The 19,853-nt window shown below is 42.4% G+C and overlaps 3 protein-coding genes across 4 annotated transcripts; 2 read left to right on the top strand and 1 right to left on the bottom strand.

Moving 5' to 3' along the window:
• Positions 1-789: 789 nt before the first annotated feature.
• Positions 790-3,346, bottom strand: unc50 (unc-50 homolog (C. elegans)). 2 transcript variants are annotated; one of them, XM_085798773.1, is made up of 6 exons: positions 3,308-3,346; positions 2,243-2,514; positions 2,005-2,125; positions 1,772-1,911; positions 1,544-1,651; positions 790-1,460 (listed from the first exon to the last, which is right to left on the bottom strand). In XM_085798773.1, the coding sequence occupies exons 2-6, from the start codon at positions 2,508-2,510 to the stop codon at positions 1,324-1,326; spliced, it is 774 nt and encodes a 257-aa protein (XP_085654899.1). In that variant the 5' UTR covers positions 2,511-2,514; positions 3,308-3,346; the 3' UTR covers positions 790-1,323. The 2 variants fall into 2 exon arrangements, with proteins under 2 accessions (XP_085654899.1, XP_085654906.1); XM_085798780.1 differs by having other exon boundaries at positions 2,243-2,518; positions 3,313-3,346.
• Positions 3,347-3,804: 458 nt separating this feature from the next.
• On the top strand, positions 3,805-11,703 carry LOC146990740 (NADH-ubiquinone oxidoreductase 75 kDa subunit, mitochondrial-like). The gene is made up of 19 exons (XM_085798748.1): positions 3,805-3,876; positions 4,969-5,045; positions 5,260-5,351; positions 5,506-5,613; positions 5,724-5,800; positions 6,025-6,106; positions 6,215-6,345; positions 6,437-6,622; positions 6,728-6,862; positions 6,962-7,076; positions 7,916-8,061; positions 8,159-8,287; positions 8,372-8,501; positions 8,593-8,753; positions 8,842-8,996; positions 9,080-9,255; positions 10,603-10,737; positions 10,838-10,910; positions 11,374-11,703. Exons 2-19 carry the CDS (start codon positions 4,973-4,975, stop codon positions 11,463-11,465), a joined length of 2,196 nt encoding a protein of 731 aa, XP_085654874.1. The 5' UTR covers positions 3,805-3,876; positions 4,969-4,972; the 3' UTR covers positions 11,466-11,703.
• A 485-nt stretch (positions 11,704-12,188) lies between these two features.
• On the top strand, positions 12,189-15,860 carry LOC146990739 (ras-related and estrogen-regulated growth inhibitor). Its single transcript, XM_085803326.1, has 8 exons — positions 12,189-12,320; positions 12,418-12,499; positions 13,073-13,129; positions 13,241-13,314; positions 14,458-14,596; positions 14,928-15,021; positions 15,566-15,637; positions 15,736-15,860. Exons 2-8 carry the CDS (start codon positions 12,448-12,450, stop codon positions 15,842-15,844), a joined length of 597 nt encoding a protein of 198 aa, XP_085659452.1. The 5' UTR covers positions 12,189-12,320; positions 12,418-12,447; the 3' UTR covers positions 15,845-15,860.
• The last annotated feature ends 3,993 nt before the right edge of the window (positions 15,861-19,853 follow it).

The raw sequence follows: 19,853 nt of genomic DNA, 5'->3' as shown, positions 1-19,853 counted from the left end.
ACCTACTCTGAAAACTATAGGGATTATGGCAATGGGCCAAATTGCCAAAGTGTGCCATAGTGAACTATCCCTTTAACAAAAGCTGTGATTATATGGGAGGATGCAACACTTTTTGTTTTCATAATAAATGAAGAAAAATATGATAATATATAGTGAAGGAAGATCTGTTACAGCAAGTTGAAGGCGAGCCAATCGAACTATGACTGTTTTAAGCAATAACCTAATCTGTACTTTTTCTACTATTAAAGACAATGACATTCTGCCACTCCTTTGCTTTTTTCCAACTCTATTTGTCATAATCTGAGGACCAATGAGAAGTCAGGGATTGTTTAAGATGTCACCCGTCTCACAATAACAGAACCATAAACAAATGTTTTACTGGCCTCAAATGAAAGATCATAACCACAAACTTGTCACCTGCCGAATTACTCAACTATTCCGCAACAGGAAGAGATTATTCATTATTTAGTGGAGATGCATTGTGGTCAGTGCTGAAAGTCTGCAACAGACTGGATCGAAATTTATCAGAGCCCTCGTACGTGGGTGTCGGGGGGAGTTGAGTCGTCACCTGTGATTTGCACCTCTGCTCTCGCGTGACTCGATGATTCATGTGCAAGCAGAGGCATGTAACCTATAAATATTACTGTGATATTACAACTCCATGATGGCAGCATGTCCAGAGCCACTGTGAGGTTTTCTCATCCTGAGTCATATTAAAAAACCTTCCGCAGAGACATGAGGAAGATCACACTTATGGTTTATTCTTCTTGGAAGTTAAACTCCAGTAACTTAAATTCATAAAACCGTTTATTCAAAGTGCTTTGGAATGTACACTTTAGGAAAAAGGAAATAAAGCATCCCACATTCCTCCACTTTCCTTTCTTGTCTTTAATTAGCAGGATTTTCTTTTTCTTTTTTTATGAAAACTCAAAGAAACAAAGCATCCTCTTCAGAAACAAACCTCTGTGTATATATTACAACCTGCCAGAGTACTATTTACAAATCATACAAAAAGAACAACAATAAAAGCTGCGTCTCGTCCGTCCCCTCGTTTCTGCGACTAGTCCAAACACACGACCCGTTGACTGACTTTGGAGCTCCGGCTCGAACAGGAAATCAAGTGAGAGTGTAGGAACAGTCAACGTCAATCAACCCAGAGGTCCCAGTTTACCGAGAGTCAACCAGAGGCCGAGTCCGTCTCCACCAGATGTTGACTGACAGCAGCTGGAAATGGATTTGAAATCACCCAGGTGTGAGCTGAAGAAGATTTTTTCAGACGGGCGTGGAGTTTGTGAGTGTCCAGTCTCAAGGACGAACCGGTTTTTACTGGACTCTGTACTTGTAAAACCAGCAGAGACCCTCGGTGAAGTTCCAGCCCAGAGAGACAGAGAGGACGTAGAAAAGGCCGAGCAGAGCGAAGGGGTAGAGCAGCACCACCGTGTTCTTCAGGAAGGGTAGAGCTGTGAGGACGACACCAGACATTACACATCTATCACACATCTATAAAGCCAATCTGAAATACAAGTATGTGAATGGGCGTTACCGTTGTATCCTAAGAAGGTGATGTAGAGATAATAACCAATGGCAACGAGCCACAAAGTGTTTCCGACAAAGCAAGCCAGGAAGCCATCTGAGTTTATCACCACAATATCTAAAAACACATAACACAACACAGCACCTGATGAATTTACCTTTCATTGTCACCACATAGAAAAAGTATTTCATGTTATTCAAGACCTTTAAATCTCCATTTAAAACCAAATCTACTCACGATTGATGAAGAAGAGCTGTAGAAAATGCAGGATGACTAGAAGTGGGTAGAAAGCGTTGAGGTGAACATCAAACGCGTAGCCCCATTCCACGTCAAAATTTTTGCTGGGTTGTTTTAGCAGGTACTTGTTGGTGATAATCCTGGTAAAAGACAAAAAAACAAACATATTCATTACTTCTTCCACCTCCTTTCATTTCACACAGGAGAGTAAACCTGACAAACTCGATACGCACCACATTAGCGTTGATATGAACAGACCGACTCCTATGCAGTCCACAAAGACCACCCACAGCAGCAGTTTCAGAGTCTCCACGAAGCCCATGTCCAGCACCAGACCAAAGCCTATTGTTGACACTGCGGATGAATACAGGGAGACAACACCAGGATTTAAATCAACCACAATGCACCAGTGTTTGTTCAAATCTAAGCAAGCAGTGAAGATAAATAGGTGTGGAAATGATGCTGTCTCACCACACAGCCAGATGCTGAGCAGGACCAGGAAGGCAGGATCGTCTCTGGCCCACTGGTCCTTGGTCTGTTTCCTGTAGTGGAAGTTGCGGTAGACCCTCTGCGGCGATGTGAACAAGTACAGCATCTGCCACAGGGCAAATTCAAAGTCCATCTGTCTGAAGTGCAGCAGCCGCCGCAGGTACTTGTAGCGCTTGGCCCCCGCCGTGTGGCGTGCAGCGTCCCTGGAGCCAAGGGCACCGTTGCTGTGCGGCGTGGTGGTCGGCAACATGGTGCTGTGAAGAATGAGGAAAGGTGGGGGAGAGGATGGAGGGTGAGGGACAAGAAAGACAGGTTTTAAGCAGACTCCAAGAAAAATAGTTGATGTGTACTGCATCAGCTAATGGTGATCCCAATAAAATAAATCAAATCAGGTTCAGCAGTCTAACCTTAAACTATATACATATATATTTTTGTTTTGTTTTTGGTTGTAGTAATGACAGAAAATAAAAAATAATAGTAATGCCAAGAAGCCAGCTCTTCTATGAAGTAGTATATCTTAGGTATCTTACAAAATTAGAGATAAAACCAGGATATACCCCAACATATTTGGTGACAGACATAATGTTTTTATTTAGATAATTTAAGTGGACTACTCCTGTTTTGCTAATGCCACACTGTGTTATGACATTACAGTGTATAACAACCACAAGACACACTGCCATATGTCGTAAATTCAAAGTATACTAATTTAAATGCGTGCTAATAGCTGTCAATATTAAGTCAACACAGAAAAACAAGGCGCAACAAACCTATTAAAATATCAAATGCATACAAAAAACGTCCTCTTGTAAACCATAACATCAGTTAATTAATGAGCAATATTAGTTTAATCCACGACGAACAGTAATATATTAAATCCATTTAAGTTCCTTGACGCCATCAAACACAGTTAGCTTGTTGCTAGCTCGTTTGGTAAAGATACGGAGGCCTGGTTGGTGTCATTTGTCACAATATTTACATAAACGCGGCAGTGACTGTTAAGTAGGAGATAAAAGGCAATATTTCCAGATTGTGGATAATATTTACCTGTTTTTTGCTGCACTCCTTCACATGAGAAAGCACCAAGTATTGCTCGTTTCTGTGACTGACTGTTTACGGACGCTTCCTGAACACGTAGCTGCTTCCGGTATAAGCCCGGTGCATCATGGGAAGTGTAGTTAAAGGTGAAAGCCGAACCCGTCGGTTATTATGGAAACTAATAAACAAAAATTGGTGGCTCAACTGCTAAATAAAATTAATGTTACGATCATCATACTCCGAAATATGTTTATATCATATTTTACTCTCTCACATTTCTGCAACAAAATCTCAAATTAGGCCCTTTAATTTATATTCTGGGTTATGTACAGGACGAAAATACTTTCTATATCCAAAATTAGTAAAGAATTATAAATAAAGTTAAAGAAACGAATTTGCCGTATGAAAATGTCTTACTAAATGTTCACAATAACGCTTCTAAAACTTTTATTGTGAAATCTGGACTCAAACGGAAATCCGACACTACGTCATTTCCGCTAACAGCAGCCATAGCTTTTCGACTGTGTAGTGAAACTCACATCACCGCTGTTCTGGTCAAGAAGGCCAAATAGCGAAAGGTAAGAGCGAGAAACACATTATGCAATTACACACGTTTAAATCGATATGTTATTTATGTGCATGCCCGGTGGTAAATGATGTGTTTGACCTGAATACCCTTAGTTTCTCCTCTGACAACACTGCGCCGCCCGTGTCCTTGAGTAGCTAATGGTGTTAGCATGCAACAGGGAGCCTCATTGGAGGGCTCGTGTTACTTTTAGCTCCTTCTCTTGTGCACATTTATCAATAACAAAACGGTGCATGGTGGTGTTATAATATCGGTTTGATCTGAAAAAGCAGCTTTTGTCCTGTGCTGTATCTCCTTGAAACGTCACGTGTCGCAGCGAGCATAACTTGTTGTGTTGTTGACAGTGACAGCCAGTGAGCTATGTGGCAGCAGCAATCAGATTTATAGTTAGTTACTATGATCAAATGGACGGTGTAAAAGATAATTCATTCCTAAACAATTGCCCTGTTGTGGGTAGAGTCACATGACTCTCATATTTATTACATTACTTAAAGAAACTCAGAGGAAAGTGCACCAGTTGTGATATGTTTAATACTTTAATCCCTAATATATTCATAAACCAACCTCACATTCTGCACATTGGTCATGTCTTGTAAACTTTAGGTCAGGGAACTTTATTAATAGCCGTAAGTAGATTTGTTTTGCAGTAGGAGGAGGGCATCCCTATTAAAAAAAAGACAAAAACAAAAGGACACTTAAACAACATAGGACAAAGACATGGACAGAAATCAAGCTCACTGATTGTTCAAAATCTGAAAAATACATGCTCCATAAAAATGCCTGTGTAATATAACTGCAAAACATGTCAAGAGCATGATACAGGGAGCAGATAATAAGTTAAAAACAAAATAGATAAATAGACCATTTAATGATCTGATTAAGAGAGTTCAGTTGTTTAAAATGAAGATGACCAAACCTAATCACTTTCAAAAAATGACAAATATAAAGGAATCGTGTCACAAAACAAAAGCTGTTGGATGGAGAAACCTCTTCATAGTCACAAAAGTCAGATTGCAAACCTATGAGCAGAGTACGTCAGTCAAAGTTAAGCTCATATGTTGCCTGCTTTCTGTTTTCCATTCAGAGTCATGTTGCGACTGCCGACCGTCGGCCGTGCTCTGGCCGGAGCCGCCAAAGGCAGCCTGGCTCCGTCCAACACTGGTAAGATGTGTGTTGTTGTGATAACAGCAGCACTTATTTTGCAATTCACATTGAGTTACTATTACTGACCTTTTTTGCATTTACAAGATGTCAAATCACAGAACAATGTTTTTCTTTTTTAGTGAAGACTTTAGCCAAGGATATTTCTTTGTACGAGATTGTCATTTATTTATTGATATTTGATTTGACCATGGTCCTTTGCATGCAATTTCAGTGCGTACCTCAGTGCGTGCTGCCAGCAACATGGTGGAGGTGTTTGTGGATGGGAAACCAGTGGAGGTGGAGCCTGGAACTACTGTACTGCAGGTGAGAAGTGTCAACTCATTCACCTACAAGATAATACAGATGTTATTTATGATCTGATTTATGCTTTGGTTTTTGTTGATTTTGTGTAACTCTAGGTGTTTGTTATCATTTTGGCTTATTACTCTAATATCCCTCTTTCTCCTCTCCCCGTCAGGCCTGTGAGAAGGTAGGAATCCAGATCCCCAGGTTCTGCTACCACGAGCGTCTCTCCGTGGCAGGAAACTGCCGTATGTGTTTGGTGGAGATTGAGAAAGCCCCAAAGGTAAGAGGCTCCAGTTTAAACAAATAACACTGATACTGTAGCTGCCTTTGGTCTGAATAATGCTTTAAATGTTCACAATATTAATATCTAATTAATATCTGTGTTCTCAGCCGGTAGCAGCGTGTGCCATGCCTGTCATGAAGGGTTGGAACATCCTCACCAACTCAGAAAAAACACGCAAAGCCAGGTACTAATTCAAATATTCATATACCTGTATATACAACTTTGGAAAACGTTTTGCGGCTCTGCTCCGCCGTTCTAAAAATAGCTTGCACCGACAATTAAAGGTAACAAACCTACTTCTAAAACTATAGGGATTATAGCAATGGGCCAATTTGCCAAAATGTTGAACTATCCCTTTAATTATTACACCTCTGTAAATGAATTTGATGTGTGTGTTTGTGTCATCAGAGAGGGAGTGATGGAGTTCCTGCTGGCCAACCACCCACTGGACTGCCCCATCTGCGATCAAGGAGGAGAGTGTGACCTGCAGGTGAGTTAAAGGGCCAGTTCACCCACGAAAACAAAGCTCGCCCTGCAAATACACACACAGTAACCGCTGCTGTTTTCCTCTTTAACACTGCGTCTGTGCTGGATCCAGGATCAGTCCATGCAGTTTGGTGCAGACCGCAGTCGGTTCTCAGAAGGGAAGAGAGCGGTGGAGGACAAAAACATCGGGCCACTCATCAAAACCATCATGACCCGCTGCATCCAGTGCACACGCTGCGTCCGGTAAGTGGACAAAAAAACATCTCACATTGTTTCATGAGATTCTCCTCCGTCTGCATGTTAATTTATTCCTGTGTGTGTTTTTTATTTGAAGTTTTGCCAGTGAGATCGCTGGTGTTGAAGACCTGGGAACAACAGGAAGAGGAAACAACCTGCAGATCGGGACCTACGTCGAGAAGATGTTTATGTCCGAGCTCTCTGGGAATGTAATTGATGTCTGTCCTGTTGGAGCACTCACGTCCAAACCCTACGCCTTCACCGCACGACCATGGGAGACCAGGTAGGAACGAGGATGTCAGCTTTTCTAAAATCCTAGAATGGACTTTTCTTTGCATCTTTGTGTCTTTTGTCATGGTTTCAAGTTTGATCCTCTGCTTGTTTGCAGGAAAACCGAGTCGATCGATGTGTTGGACGCCGTGGGCAGTAACATCTTGGTGAGCACAAGAGGAGGAGAGGTGATGAGGGTGATGCCCAGGCTGAATGAAGACGTCAATGAGGAGTGGATCTCAGACAAGACCAGGTGGGAAAATAAAAACCAAATGACTGAATGTTTCAGGGTAATTTTATTTGAAATGTAGCTCAGCTAAAGAGCTAAAATCCTAAAAATCTGTGTCCTCAGGTTTGCATATGATGGTCTGAAGAGACAGAGGTTGACTCAGCCAATGGTGAAGGATGAAGCAGGTCAGCTGACCCCCACCACCTGGGAGGATGCTCTCACTCGTGTTGCTGGAGCAGTAAGTGTGTTTGCCACTTAATCCAACCCGAGGCCTGATATTTGATATTAAAGGGACAACGAGGAGTTTCTATTCGGTTATAAAAAAGTCTCACGTTAATGTGGATGAATCTCCGCTACCCACACTTGTTAATGGGCCCATTTTAGATAAATATATCGTTCTGTCTCTATCGTTATTTTGTTATTATTAGTGGTGGCGGAAATGCTGGTCGAGCCGACCAGTGTTTCCTTCGTGCCGAGTCATGAGAATAACGCCGCCAAATCACCGTTTATGGTCGGAACTACGGTGGTATGTGAACTTCTTTGAACCTCTGACTTTAATTATTGATGAATGAAAACATGAGTCCGTCTTGCGCCCGGTCAAAGAAATGTACGGTGCGCGCGGAGGCTCATAAATGTAGTGTGAAAACGCTTCGCTTTTCCAAAACTCCTCGTTGTCCCTTTAAGTATTATTATTTTATTTTATTTTTTGAATGTATTTATTTTGCACCAACATATAATTTAAAATAGTATGAATAATCATTATGATTGGGATATGCAAAGGGGAGGTATGAAACCCAAAAGGGCTTATATGAAAACCTCACCCAAGAAGAACATATTCGAAAACCAAATTTGTTACATGTAAAGTCAAGAAAATAGGGAATAATTAAATGATAACAAAAAATAAGTGGAAAAGTAAGTGATTATACAGTAAATATAGGAAAGAAAGGAAAAATACATACATGAATGAATAATGCAAAAACAATAATAATGATAAATGTAATAATGAGAAGAAGAAAAAAACAAACAAACAAAAAAACATGACAATAGATATTTTATATTATTTGTGTGTGTGTGTAGCTCCAGAGTGTGCAGGGCAGCGAGGTGGCAGCCATAGCAGGAGGGATGGCCGACGCTGAATCTCTGGTCTCCCTCAAAGACCTCCTCAACACGCTGAACTCGGAGAACCTCTGCACCGAGGAGGTCTTCCCCACGGCGGGGGCTGGGTGAGTCGCAGCCTAGGTAACGAGGTCGGAGGTGAAGTGTGTGTGTGTGATGCACAGGGTTCTCACAGTGTGTTTGTTTTTTTCTCGCTCTTTGCAGCACTGACCTCCGCTCCAACTACCTGCTGAACACCGGCATCTCCGGCATCGAAGACTGCGACCTGCTGCTGCTCGTAGGAACCAACCCACGCTACGAAGCCCCGCTGTTCAACGCCCGAATCCGAAAGAGGTAAACCCCTCCTCCTCCCCCTCTTCCTCCTCCTCCTCTTCCTCTGCTTTTAGATAAAACTCACTAATTCTCCTCCTCTGTCAGCTGGCTCCACAACGAGCTCCATGTTGCCATGGTGGGTCACCAAGTCGACCTGAGCTACACCTACGACCACCTGGGAGAGGACGCCGCAGTCCTGAAGGAGCTCGCCAACGGCACACACTCCTTCTGCCAGGTAGCGACACACGCACACACACCTGGTCCGAGCAATAATCAAAATGATACAATTTACAGTATATTTATATTCTCCCTTCCTTGCTGTTAAGGTGCTTGCAGCTGCGAAGCGTCCAGTCGTGGTCGTGGGCAGCAGCGCCCTGCAGAGAGCAGACGGAGCGGCGATCCTGAGCACCGTGTCCACCATCGCTCAGAACGCCAGAACCAGCAGCGGAGTGGAGGAAGGCTGGAAAGTCCTCAACGTCCTGCACAGGTAAGACGGCAACGTATTAAAGCTTCTATACGTGAAGCATAGAGGATGTGCCCCCCTGCTTATAGTTGGTGTGTGTGTGTGTTTCCAGAGTGGCCAGTCAGGTGGCAGCGTTGGACCTGGGCTATAAGGCCGGCGTAGACGCCATCAGGAAGAATCCACCCAAAGTCCTGTTCCTGCTGGGAGCCGATGCCGGATGCATCACCAGAGCTGACCTGCCTAAAGAGAGCCTCATCATCTACCAGGGTACACACACACACACACACACACACTATTCAGTCAAGTATATAATATATGAATCCAAATTCATACGTTTTCATCTCCTCCAGGTCACCACGGTGATGTAGGAGCACCAATGGCGGACATCATCCTCCCCGGCGCAGCGTACACGGAGAAAAACGCCACTTACGTCAACACTGAAGGGCGGAGCCAACACACCCGGGTGGCCGTCACCGCTCCAGGGATGGCCAGAGAGGACTGGAAGGTCATCAGAGCCGTGTCCGAGGTGAGCAGGAAGTTAACTGTTCACAGCTGCTTGTTAAAGGGATAGTTCAACATTTTGGCAAATTGGCCCATCGCCATAATCCCTATAGTTTTAGCAGTAGGTTCGTTACCTTTATTTGTCGGTGCAAGCTATTTTTAGAACGGTGGAGCAGAGCCGTGAGCTGCTCAGAGCTACGCTACAGAGGCTAATGGGATTTCTTGGTTTCTCTCATCAAACTCATCAAATACACAATCCAACAACTCCAAAACGCTCTGGTGGACAAGTTGTGACCTGCAGATTCACCACGCTATGAGATAATAACAGAATGTTACGAGACAGTTGTTTAGTTAACTCATTGAGTGCCGCGCTCCTTTCCAAAGTTTTAGTCAAGTGTACCGGCAAATTAGACCATATTTGACTTTTTATTTTAGAGCCATAGTGTATTCTATATTATTGCCACCAACACATACTGTAGCTCATTTGAAAGGTTTAACTTTATCCTTCAAATGGCCACAAACCGTTTGTTTCTACGTGCCTCCGTTCCTGAGAAAAGTCAAGCTAAACATGGCTGGGTTTCACCAAAATCCCTCCTTTTTTTCTAGAAAAGGAGATAGAGCGTCTTTTATGAAAGGTGCGCTGTTTGTGTCTGTCGCTCTTCAGACACTCGCATTTCTGGATCAAAGGGCTCGTATAAGATAAATATACACAACAATTGTTGTTCTATTCACAAAACCACCATCGGGGGCGGGGGGGGCGCCACTAAACAGCAATAACACAGACGCACCGTGCCGTGTCACAGCCTCTCGCCGCGGAACGTGAGGCTCTGCCGGCCACAGCGGCTCGCGAACACCGGTCCCGCCGGTGGTCGCGGTCCGTCTGTGGTACGGGTCGGTGGTGCCGGTCTGCTTTGGTCCAGAGACCATCAGATTTTACCGCGGGAGGACTTTGGGGAGGACACGGTGTTGCTCCAGATGAAGACCGGGCGGGACAGTGGGCTGAGAGCTTCCTGGTTCAGCTCCCAGCTGCTGCAGCCTCGCGGGTGAGCGCAGAGCAGCTGCGGCGCAGCTGCGCTGCATCTGCATGCAGAACTCCGTTTGCAGAAGCTGAGTTATGATAAAAACTTCCAGATCATGAGCTGTCATGTGACTTTGATCGTCATCTATTTCAGTTCTCCTCGTCGTAGAGTCCCCAAATTTACATATAATGTGTATTAAAGTGTCTATTTTCATAATTTAAAAAAAAAGCAAAAAACGAAAAATTTCGTTTTTGGCACTCAACGCATGGGAACGAAAAACGAGAAATTACGTGGTTGGCACTCAATGAGTTAACAGTTAATTTAACCGAATTGCTCCGTGTGTGTGTGCGCAGCTGGCCGGTGTGACGCTGCCCTACGACTCCCTGGATGAGGTCAGATCCAGATTAGCCGAAGTTTCTCCTAATCTGGTGCGGTACGACGACGTAGAGGAGGCCAACTACTTCAAACAAGCAAATGAGCTTGCCATGGTACACACACACACTCACACACATGCACACACACTGTTTCCTTAGATGATTTAGATCTCCCGGTGACTCTGTTTCCTCCCCCTCTCTCTCCCTCTCTCAGACAGTGAACCAGGATCTCATCGCAGATCCTCTGGTGCCGCCTCAACTCACAGCCAAGGACTTCTACATGACAGGTGAGTGTGTTTTTAATTTAGCGCATACACACATTTCACCCTCCTGTTGTCAAAGAAGGAAGGACGAAGGGAAAAAAGGAAGGAAGGCAGGAAGGAAAGACAAAGGGAAAGAAAGAAGGAAGGACGAATTAAGGGAAAGAAGGAAGGCAGGCAGGAAGGACGAAGGGAAAGAAGGAAGGAAGGGAAAAGAGATTGTGGAAAGAAGGAAAGGGAAAGGAAGGAAAGAAAGAAGAGGGAAGGAGGGAACAGATTGGGTCAATTGGATCAAAAGAGGAAGGAAGAAGAAGTAAGGACGAAAGGAACGAAGGAAGGAAGGGAAAAAGGATTGTGGAAAGAAGGAAGGGAGGAAGGAAGGAAAGAAGGAAGGCTGGAGGAAGGGAACAGGAGGGTTAAAATAGAAAACCAGAAATGTACAACAAACCTTTTCAACCCTCTCTCTCCCTCTCCCTCTCTCTGTGCTCAGACTCCATCAGCAGAGCGTCACAGACGATGGCCAAATGTGTGAAAGCCATCACAGAAGGAGCGGCCGCCGTCGAAGAGCCGTCAGTTTGCTGAACGCTCAGTAACCCCCCCTCACACACACACACACACACACAACGACAACAAACTCATCCGCTGCTGAAAGAACACACTCTTCTCTGACGACTCTCAGCCTTGCTCCTTAATTTAAAGTTGTCCTTGGTGCTTGTTGTACACAGAATAAATCGCTCTCACTGCTGAGATCGGTCTTTGTTGAATAAAAAGTGAGAAACGTATGAAATATAAATAAAATCTTACTCATGTCTTTACTCCAGTCATTGTCTTGTGGTTCTTATATACTCTCTATGTAACTTAATTTCTGTGATCTACAGGTTGTGAGAGAATTAACGTCAGCCACCCCAGCATGAAAGACAAATCTCCTTACACATCAAAATATTCAAAGGCACAGACAGACGAGCTTTTGCCAGATAATCCAGGATGAAATGTGGTCAAATGTGGCGCGGAGCCCAGAGAAATACCCATAATTCTTCACTAACTAACAGGTTCAAATGAAGTCCACACACACAAACAGTGATTGCACAAAAACAAATACATATTCAGACGTTTTCAAGACTGGTGTTCACTAAAAAAAAAGTGTGTTTATGTGTGTTGAATGGATCGGGAATAAGATACTGGTGTCTGGAGCTGGACGTGTCTCCTCCAAACAAATGGTTTTTGTCATATAGTGTTCCCTAAGAGAGAGAGAAAGAAAGAAAGAAAGAGAGAGAGAGAGAGCTCTTAAAACACAAGCAGAGACACACACTTAAACACTGAAAAGGAGCGAGGACAGTCCCTCCTCTTCACTCCCTGTCTGCTCAGTGTCTGAGCCCGAGCTCAGGAGGCTCATTATTTCACTCCCTCTCTATATCTGGAGTTTATTTCCACTTCAAGGTCAGTATCATGGAAGTGCTACTTCTCATCTAATTATGTTGTTCCTTATGTTTTTTGTATGTAAACATATTGTGACTCTGCCTGTCTCTCTCTGTAGGGAGTTCATGCAGGGACAAACGGCGGGAAAATGGTTCCAGTTAAACTCCTCATCCTGGGAGCGCAGAACACCGGGAAAACAGGTGAACTGTATCTTTAACAGAAAATACATTTAGATGCAAAGTGAAGGTGCAGGATGGGGGGTTGTTGGAGGAGCTGTCACGTGTTGATTATGGAAAAATAAAGAGGTTAAGTTTAGGGTGAAGTTATGGTCACGGTTAAAGACGTTTTGCTAAATATGGAAATCTGACACAGGAGCTCTGAGCCGTTGCTTTCTTTCTTTTTTTAAAACAAGAGAAACACAAGCTCTGACATTATGTCTAAAAACCCAACGTAACAGATTATATTAAAATCATTCCTGATGACATAACACAGCGAGGCTTTAAACAGCAGACACACACAAGTCAAACAAACAGGAATGCGTCCAGACACCTCCAGGCACAAACACAGAGAAAGCACTTGTGCGTTTGTTTAAACAAGTCAGGGTTAAGATGACAAAGAGGATTTATCTTGAAGTAGCAATCACACTAAATAACACACAAACATATAGACAGGATGTAAATATAATATGACATAGTATAAAGGAGAAATATTAGTGTGTTTGTGTGTGTTTGGCTGCTCACCCTCCAGTCACCCAGTCTGTTTTCTGTCTCCAGCGCTGTGTGTTCGTTTCATAACCCGGCGCTTCATTGGAGAATACGACCATAAAAAGGGTAAATGTTTATTACAGAGAATTACTGACGTTACTCTGTCACTTCACGCCTGACTAACTGGATACAGAGCAAACAGTAAAATGTGTCTGTGTGTGTGTAACTGTACCACAGAGGTGACCTACAGATGTAGTCGGGTGGTCGACCAGGAAGCTGTCGATCTGGAGATTTTGGACGTCGCTTATAAGGTAACTTTAATCTATATAATCTCATATAATATGATTTTATTAATTTCAAATTGTTTTTTATTGAGTTTTCAAAAAACTGTAGTGAGAAAAAACAAAACAAAACAGTTGAAACTGACAGAGAGCTAATAGACACAATTGCATGAATGCCATACATGGATCCCATCTCCAGTGTGCGTCGTATATAATATACATGCATGCATACTTCATAGTAGGGCTGGGCCAAAAAATCGATTTTTATATTAATCGCGATTTTTTTCTGGCGATTTTTTTTCGATTTATTTATTTTTAATTTTATTTAATTTTTTTTTTTATTTAATTTTTTTTTTTTTTTTTTTGGGACGACCAATCTTTATTGTACGATCATGTATTCTGTGCCATTACACCCGACAAACCGGCCTGTTGTGTTCGTTTGTTCACAGATATCTATGTGAACAAACGAACACAATAGACAAACTGATGTGATGTGTGTATTGTTTTTTGTAAATATGACTTATGATGTATTGTCAAGTGTTTGGTTCAACCTGCTCTTGTTTAAGGAAAGAAAATCACAATAATTGAAATATAAAATCACAATACTTGGTAAAATCGAATCGCAATACTTGTTTAATCAGAATCGCAATTTAAATCAAATCGGGACCCAAAAATCGTTAGAGAATCGAATCGACACAAAAGCGTATCGGCCCAGCCCTACTTCATAGACTGTATTTCTTTTTTTTTGCTTCAATTTCAAGCAAAAAACTTCATTTTCAGTGGTCAACCCATGTACAGATACATGACAAAAAATAAATAAAAAGGAAAAAAAAAGGTCATATAATATGATTTTAATAGTTTAAATAATATAATTTATCAGGCTTAAAAGATAATGTAAGACACAAAACAAAAACTAGTGGTGGTCAAATCTCCAACAAGGTTTGGATCATCCATCCCTGAAATATTAAATATGATGAAATGGTTGATATGATTTAAAATGATTAATTAAAAGTTTTAGTTTCATAGTCTTCTCATCTAAACTCAGCAATAATCAAGTTCCCCAACGTCGAGCCGCTCCATTATGAACCTCAATGAATCTGATAATGTTCTGCTGACGTTTCAGTGAGTCAGCGTTTCCCATTATGGTTAAATATCAGACGTCATCTTCTCCAGGAAAGCCCTGCGGCCTCTCTGGAGTCGTCTATCCGCTGGGCTGACGGCTTCCTGCTGCTCTACTCCATCACACAGCGCCGCAGCTTCTTGGAGATCGCACAACTTAAGAAACTCATCGAGCAAACCAAGCAGAGTCTGGGTAGGAAACTAAACTTCACTGACCGATTATTCTAATTATTTAAGTTTTGACAGGCTGAAACTAGACTATGTAGTGTATTAGTCACAGTATTAAATCAGTGAAACAAACAGCTCACTAACACACATCTCCAGAGGAACAGTGTGTTCACTATGTTTGCTTTAAAAGTGCTGCGAGTCTCTGTTCATGCTCTGTCTGACATCTGTCTATTGTCATCTCTCTCTACACACACATTCCCTCTTTGGTCTTCTGTAGGTAATTTGTTAACACACACAGAGATAGCATCATCATTTTGGTTTATTGCCTACACTCTGTGTGTGTGTGTGTGTGTCAGTTGTTCCCACAGTGCTTGTAGCCAATAAGGCCGATTTAGAAATAGGACGCGAGGTGACGGCAGAGGAAGGACAGAGACTGGCCAAGGATTTAAGGTTGGTATGTGTTTGTACTATACTGTTGATCTGAACGATTATTCTCATTATCGATTAGTTGTTTGGTCAGAAATGTTTAAAAATGTCACTCTGTGTTTCCCAAACCACAAGATGACATCCTGTTTTGTCCACAAACCAAAGAGATAATCAGTTTATTGTCATAAAAGAACAAAGAAACCAGAAATATTCACATTTAAGAAGCTGAACTCAGAGAATTTGGACATTTTTTCTTTAAAAACTACTCAAACCAATTATTCAATTATCAAAATAATTGACGATTACTTGTTGCAGCTCTAATTTTAAGTAAACATTGTACTTTATAGATCAGCTTTTATGTATGTTCTGAATATATTAATGTTAGATTTTGTGTGTCTACATTATATTATGGGAAGAAGACACCAACTTCATGGAGACATTGTGCATCTAATTAGGATCAACTTAGACATACAGCATATACAGGAGGTTATATATAAGGTTGGTTAATATAAAATAGTGTTTTTTGTCTGTGCTTAAACTAAATGTGTGTGTGTGTGTGTGTATGTAGGTGTGGCTTCAACGAGCTGTCTGTGGCTGAAGCTGTATCAGCCGTGGAAGCAGCAGTGTTTCAACTCATCAGGTGTGTTTCATATCTAATGTGATTCCTGAAAAATTAGATATAAGCTACTGAAATATACTGAAACTAAACAAAAAATCCTGTTTGTCTTGTGTTGACAGGCTGGTCCTGGATCAGAAGCGTCCTCTGCCCGACCGGCGCTCCTACATGCTGACAGTCCGCCACGCTCTGACCAGGAAGCTGACCCGCTCTAAGACCATGCAGTGGTGACACCGGGACGATTGAGTGTGGACCGGACAGGAGGAAACGACTTCTTTTAGATACACAACAGTGGCACTGAGATACAGAACATTCACTGGACATCCACAGGGAGCCTGAGCTCTAGTTTGTTGTGTGTTTTATCCTCCAGTAGGGGGCGGCACAGTCATTTCACGAGACACGGACTCATCACAGGCGGACTAAGTCATGTGGACACCTCCTGCCCAGTTTGTGGACAGTGTTGCCAGGCCTGCTGCACAACAGAGTCCATAAAGAAGTGACACCAGCATGATGAGATGGTTAAAAATGAACATTTAATATACAGAGGCAATCATCTGTCACCTTCACTGTCCTCACACAAGTTTTTTTTTACATTTTAAACACCTCAAATATCCACTCGGTGACCCATGCAGCAGTACACAAGTTAAAGTTGACCTTGTTGTCGGAGTGTGTAGATGATGTAACTGTGAGTAAAGACCGGAGCTGGCTTTGATTACAGTCTTGGCGTTATTCAACTCCCATTTCTTGTCCTCTCTCCCAGCGTATCCCTCTCTCCTCATTGCTCACTCTGAACTTCTGAACCTCACGATCAGCAAGAGACATCTGAAGAGAAAGAGAGGGAGGGAAAAAAAACAACACAAAAGAGCGCCAGAGGAATAAGCCGGCGCTATAAGAGGCAAAGGAAAACACTTTGGCATCTTATTGGTCTGTAAGAGCTGCTCAGCTTCAGCCACACTGCTCTGTTTACACAGTCTGCTCTATCTGCAGCCACTTGTAAAGGACACTGACCTCCACTTAGTATACATCACCTCCTCCGCCCAGCTACCACCAACCACACACACCCCTTGTGGGCTTTTACGCACAAACATGGTGCGGATAGTTACAGGTTTTGACTTTCTCTCAGTCATTTCTATTGTATATACATCAAATCCTATTTTTGATCATATTTATGGACAGTTTCGGCGTATTTCAGGTGGATGTCGGCCCCCTAGAAGCTCTTCATCACTTGTTAAAAAGCTTCATTAATATCAAACCACTAATTTATATTCACAGCCATGAGAGAGGACATAAAGACTAATTGTCTGGAGTGATGATGCAGTGGAGAACGAGCCCATCTTTGACTCACTCGCAGTGTTTTCATCCACCTCGATGCTTTGATGTTGCCACTCTTCTTAACTGCCATGCCAACGGGTCCTGAGCGGAGCCGAGGGACAGGCGGCGAGCGGCGGAGCAGCAGGAGGAGGAGGAGGGCGATGACAACGGAGAGTGACGACGGAGAGGTGATGACATCACGGGCGGTCACCAAGGCGATGAAAGGTCAGATCCCAGTGTCACCTCTTCAGCTAAGAATAGAGCATGAGTCATACCTTCGGCATCACACCGGCGGCCAATCAGAGAGCTGCCTCTGGAGATGTGCAGCAACAGATGAGCAGCCAATCAGAGAGCTGTTACATCCAAACACACAAAGTTTGTCAAAATCTGACCTGAAATCAGAGGTTAATGTTTAATAAGTGATTTTAACTTGTAATATTAATGACATAAATTCTTCTTCACGCAGCTTCTGTGCATCCTGCGGTGTGCGTGTCGCGTTCAGGAGGGTTTGGACACTTCCTCACTAACTTTCCATCGTTGTAAGTTTTTGCACGGGGTTCCTCCCACCTCGCCAGCAGCCATTTGTTCACATTCATCGCACCACAGTCTGAGAATCGAGTCGATTTCATGCTGAAGTGACATGAGTAGACGTTATAAAACTTTACAGGGTGATAATATGATTGTGTGTTTACAGCTTGTTCTGCTGTTTCCAAGCGGCAAAAAAAAACAATCAAACCAACAGTTGTGAGCGATTTGGCGACACCTCTGGTGACTGGTGGTAACTGCAAGTACTTTTTCCGTCACTATTCTGTTTATAATGTTATGAAATACTGTAGTAAGCTAAGTGTTTAACATTGAGGTACATTTTGTCCAACTATCCACTTCCATCTCATCATATCCCCTGCCATATATACAAACCAACGTTGCTCCACAGGTGGTCAAGAAATTCACAGAGCACCTTTAACTGTGATTTAGGGTTCATCGGGTTAAGTGGGAGAGTTTTACCGTAGTCAGTGGAAGGTCGCCACTGTTACACAACACCAATATGTGTGAGAGAAATTCAGAGACATCCTCTTCTCCCTTAGGGGGGGCACACCTCCGTAAAGTGATATGCAGATGAAGAAAGAGGAGGAGGAGGAGGAAACAGAGAGAGCAGGAAGGATCAAAAATAAAAAGACAGATCGAGTAAAAAAACAAGGCCGGAAGGAAGAAGTCAGGTGGCAAGAGGCTGAAGAGTAACAGGAGATGGTTATGTAACAACTGGGCTTTGAATAGGAGTATAAAACATACACAGAGATGCCTGATGGTAATCAATGGAGACTGTGATGACAAAGGAGCTCTGTCTTTTCACCTCTGCCACACCCGCTGCACTGACCTCGATGGAACAATACGCTCAGGGGGCCGAGAGTCCATCCTGCTCATGATGAGCCTCAAGTCCGAATTAAATCCTGAGTCACACTGGTGCTGGGATGAAACATGGAAATGAGTTTGACTTTGTGTGACTTAGCATTTAGTGGGCAAATCAAAATCTGAACCTGGAGATGTCACAAATGGAAAGATAAAGGGATAATAAGACATAAATTAAACTTGTAAATGTTGTTTTCTTGTAAGTCTGTTTTAATGAAATCTACCCAGGTTGTGTAACAGAGGTACAATGCACACACATGCAGCTCTTGACACCTGATGCTGTTTCTCTCAGCCCACTGTACAGGTATTTCAGTCTCTCAAACAGGAGTGAGCCTCAGTAATCATGGAGGAGGAAGAAATATCTGTTTAATTCTCTCTCTCTGTGTGTGTTATTGCCCGAGGCATTATCTTGCAGTGTCAAAACAGCCTCTCTACTCACTCAAATCACATTTTCCCATGGAGCAAAGCTGAGTGCAAGGATGATCATAAGGACTCAGCCTAATTACCAATACTAAAATAAATCCAAATGCAATGTTTCTCTCTCATCTATACACTCTGGTGTGATCTTCAATGCTTATGCCCATTGACCTTTCCATAGCAGATGTTTGGACAAGTCCATGTGGAACTAATAATATATAACATTAACAAGGGCCCGGTTCCATCTGTGTCACAGGAAGCCGCGTTAGTCAGCCGCCAATGCACGTAAACATGAAAAGGTTTATATATAAACAAATAAACCATACATGGCCCCCAGGTAGGACCCCGACAGGTATTTTCATCTGCTCTGGTTAATGAGGTGCTCGTGTTGAATCACAGAAAGTCTTCTAGCAAGAAGGATGAAGGTGTTTCTATTATTATACACATTTTATATGCCCTACATTACACAGTAGCGAAAAGTGATTAAGTATTTACATTAATTGTATAGTGCACTTTTTAAATAGTTGTACTTATGCGTATTTATATTTTCTAACACTTCATGTCAAGGTTCAGATTGTGATTTCACAATTCAGATTTTAACAGGATGCAGATAAACACAAAACTATTTATTACCATCTGCATATTAAACACCTTATTATTCTTTCTTTTTTTTTGTTAATGCTTGTGTACTGTAAATGCAGTAATATTTTAATTGAGTTATATTACTTATAATGATATAATAGCCTATAGGTAATAAGGAATCGACAAAGTAATGAATTGAAGACTTGTACTAATGTCTTCCAAGCCAGCGACAGATTACTTGGAAAATTGGATATTGAGTGAGGGGCAGGCAATATTAGATGTGTCTTCTCCCTGCTCCCTTCCAACCAATGGAAGAAATATTGTGATGATATTGTCAAATTGTGAAATTACCTTGGTTGGAATAAATAAAAAGAAAGAAAGAAAGAAAAGACATAAGTAAAGATACTTCCTCTGCTACTGAAATGAACTCAAGTACCTCAATTATGCTTCAGTAATTACCCTTAATTATGCTAATCAGGGTAATTAAGGCCAATGCCCGTTCTCGTTATTTGACGCCACGGGG

This window comes from Trachurus japonicus, chromosome 2, assembly GCF_045865225.1.
Source record: "Trachurus japonicus isolate A0001 chromosome 2, Traja_1.0".
NCBI classification, from domain to species: Eukaryota; Metazoa; Chordata; class Actinopteri; order Carangiformes; family Carangidae; genus Trachurus; species Trachurus japonicus.
The sequence above is the reverse complement of the archived record's forward strand: the minus strand, read 5'-3'. Positions and strand labels throughout refer to the sequence as shown.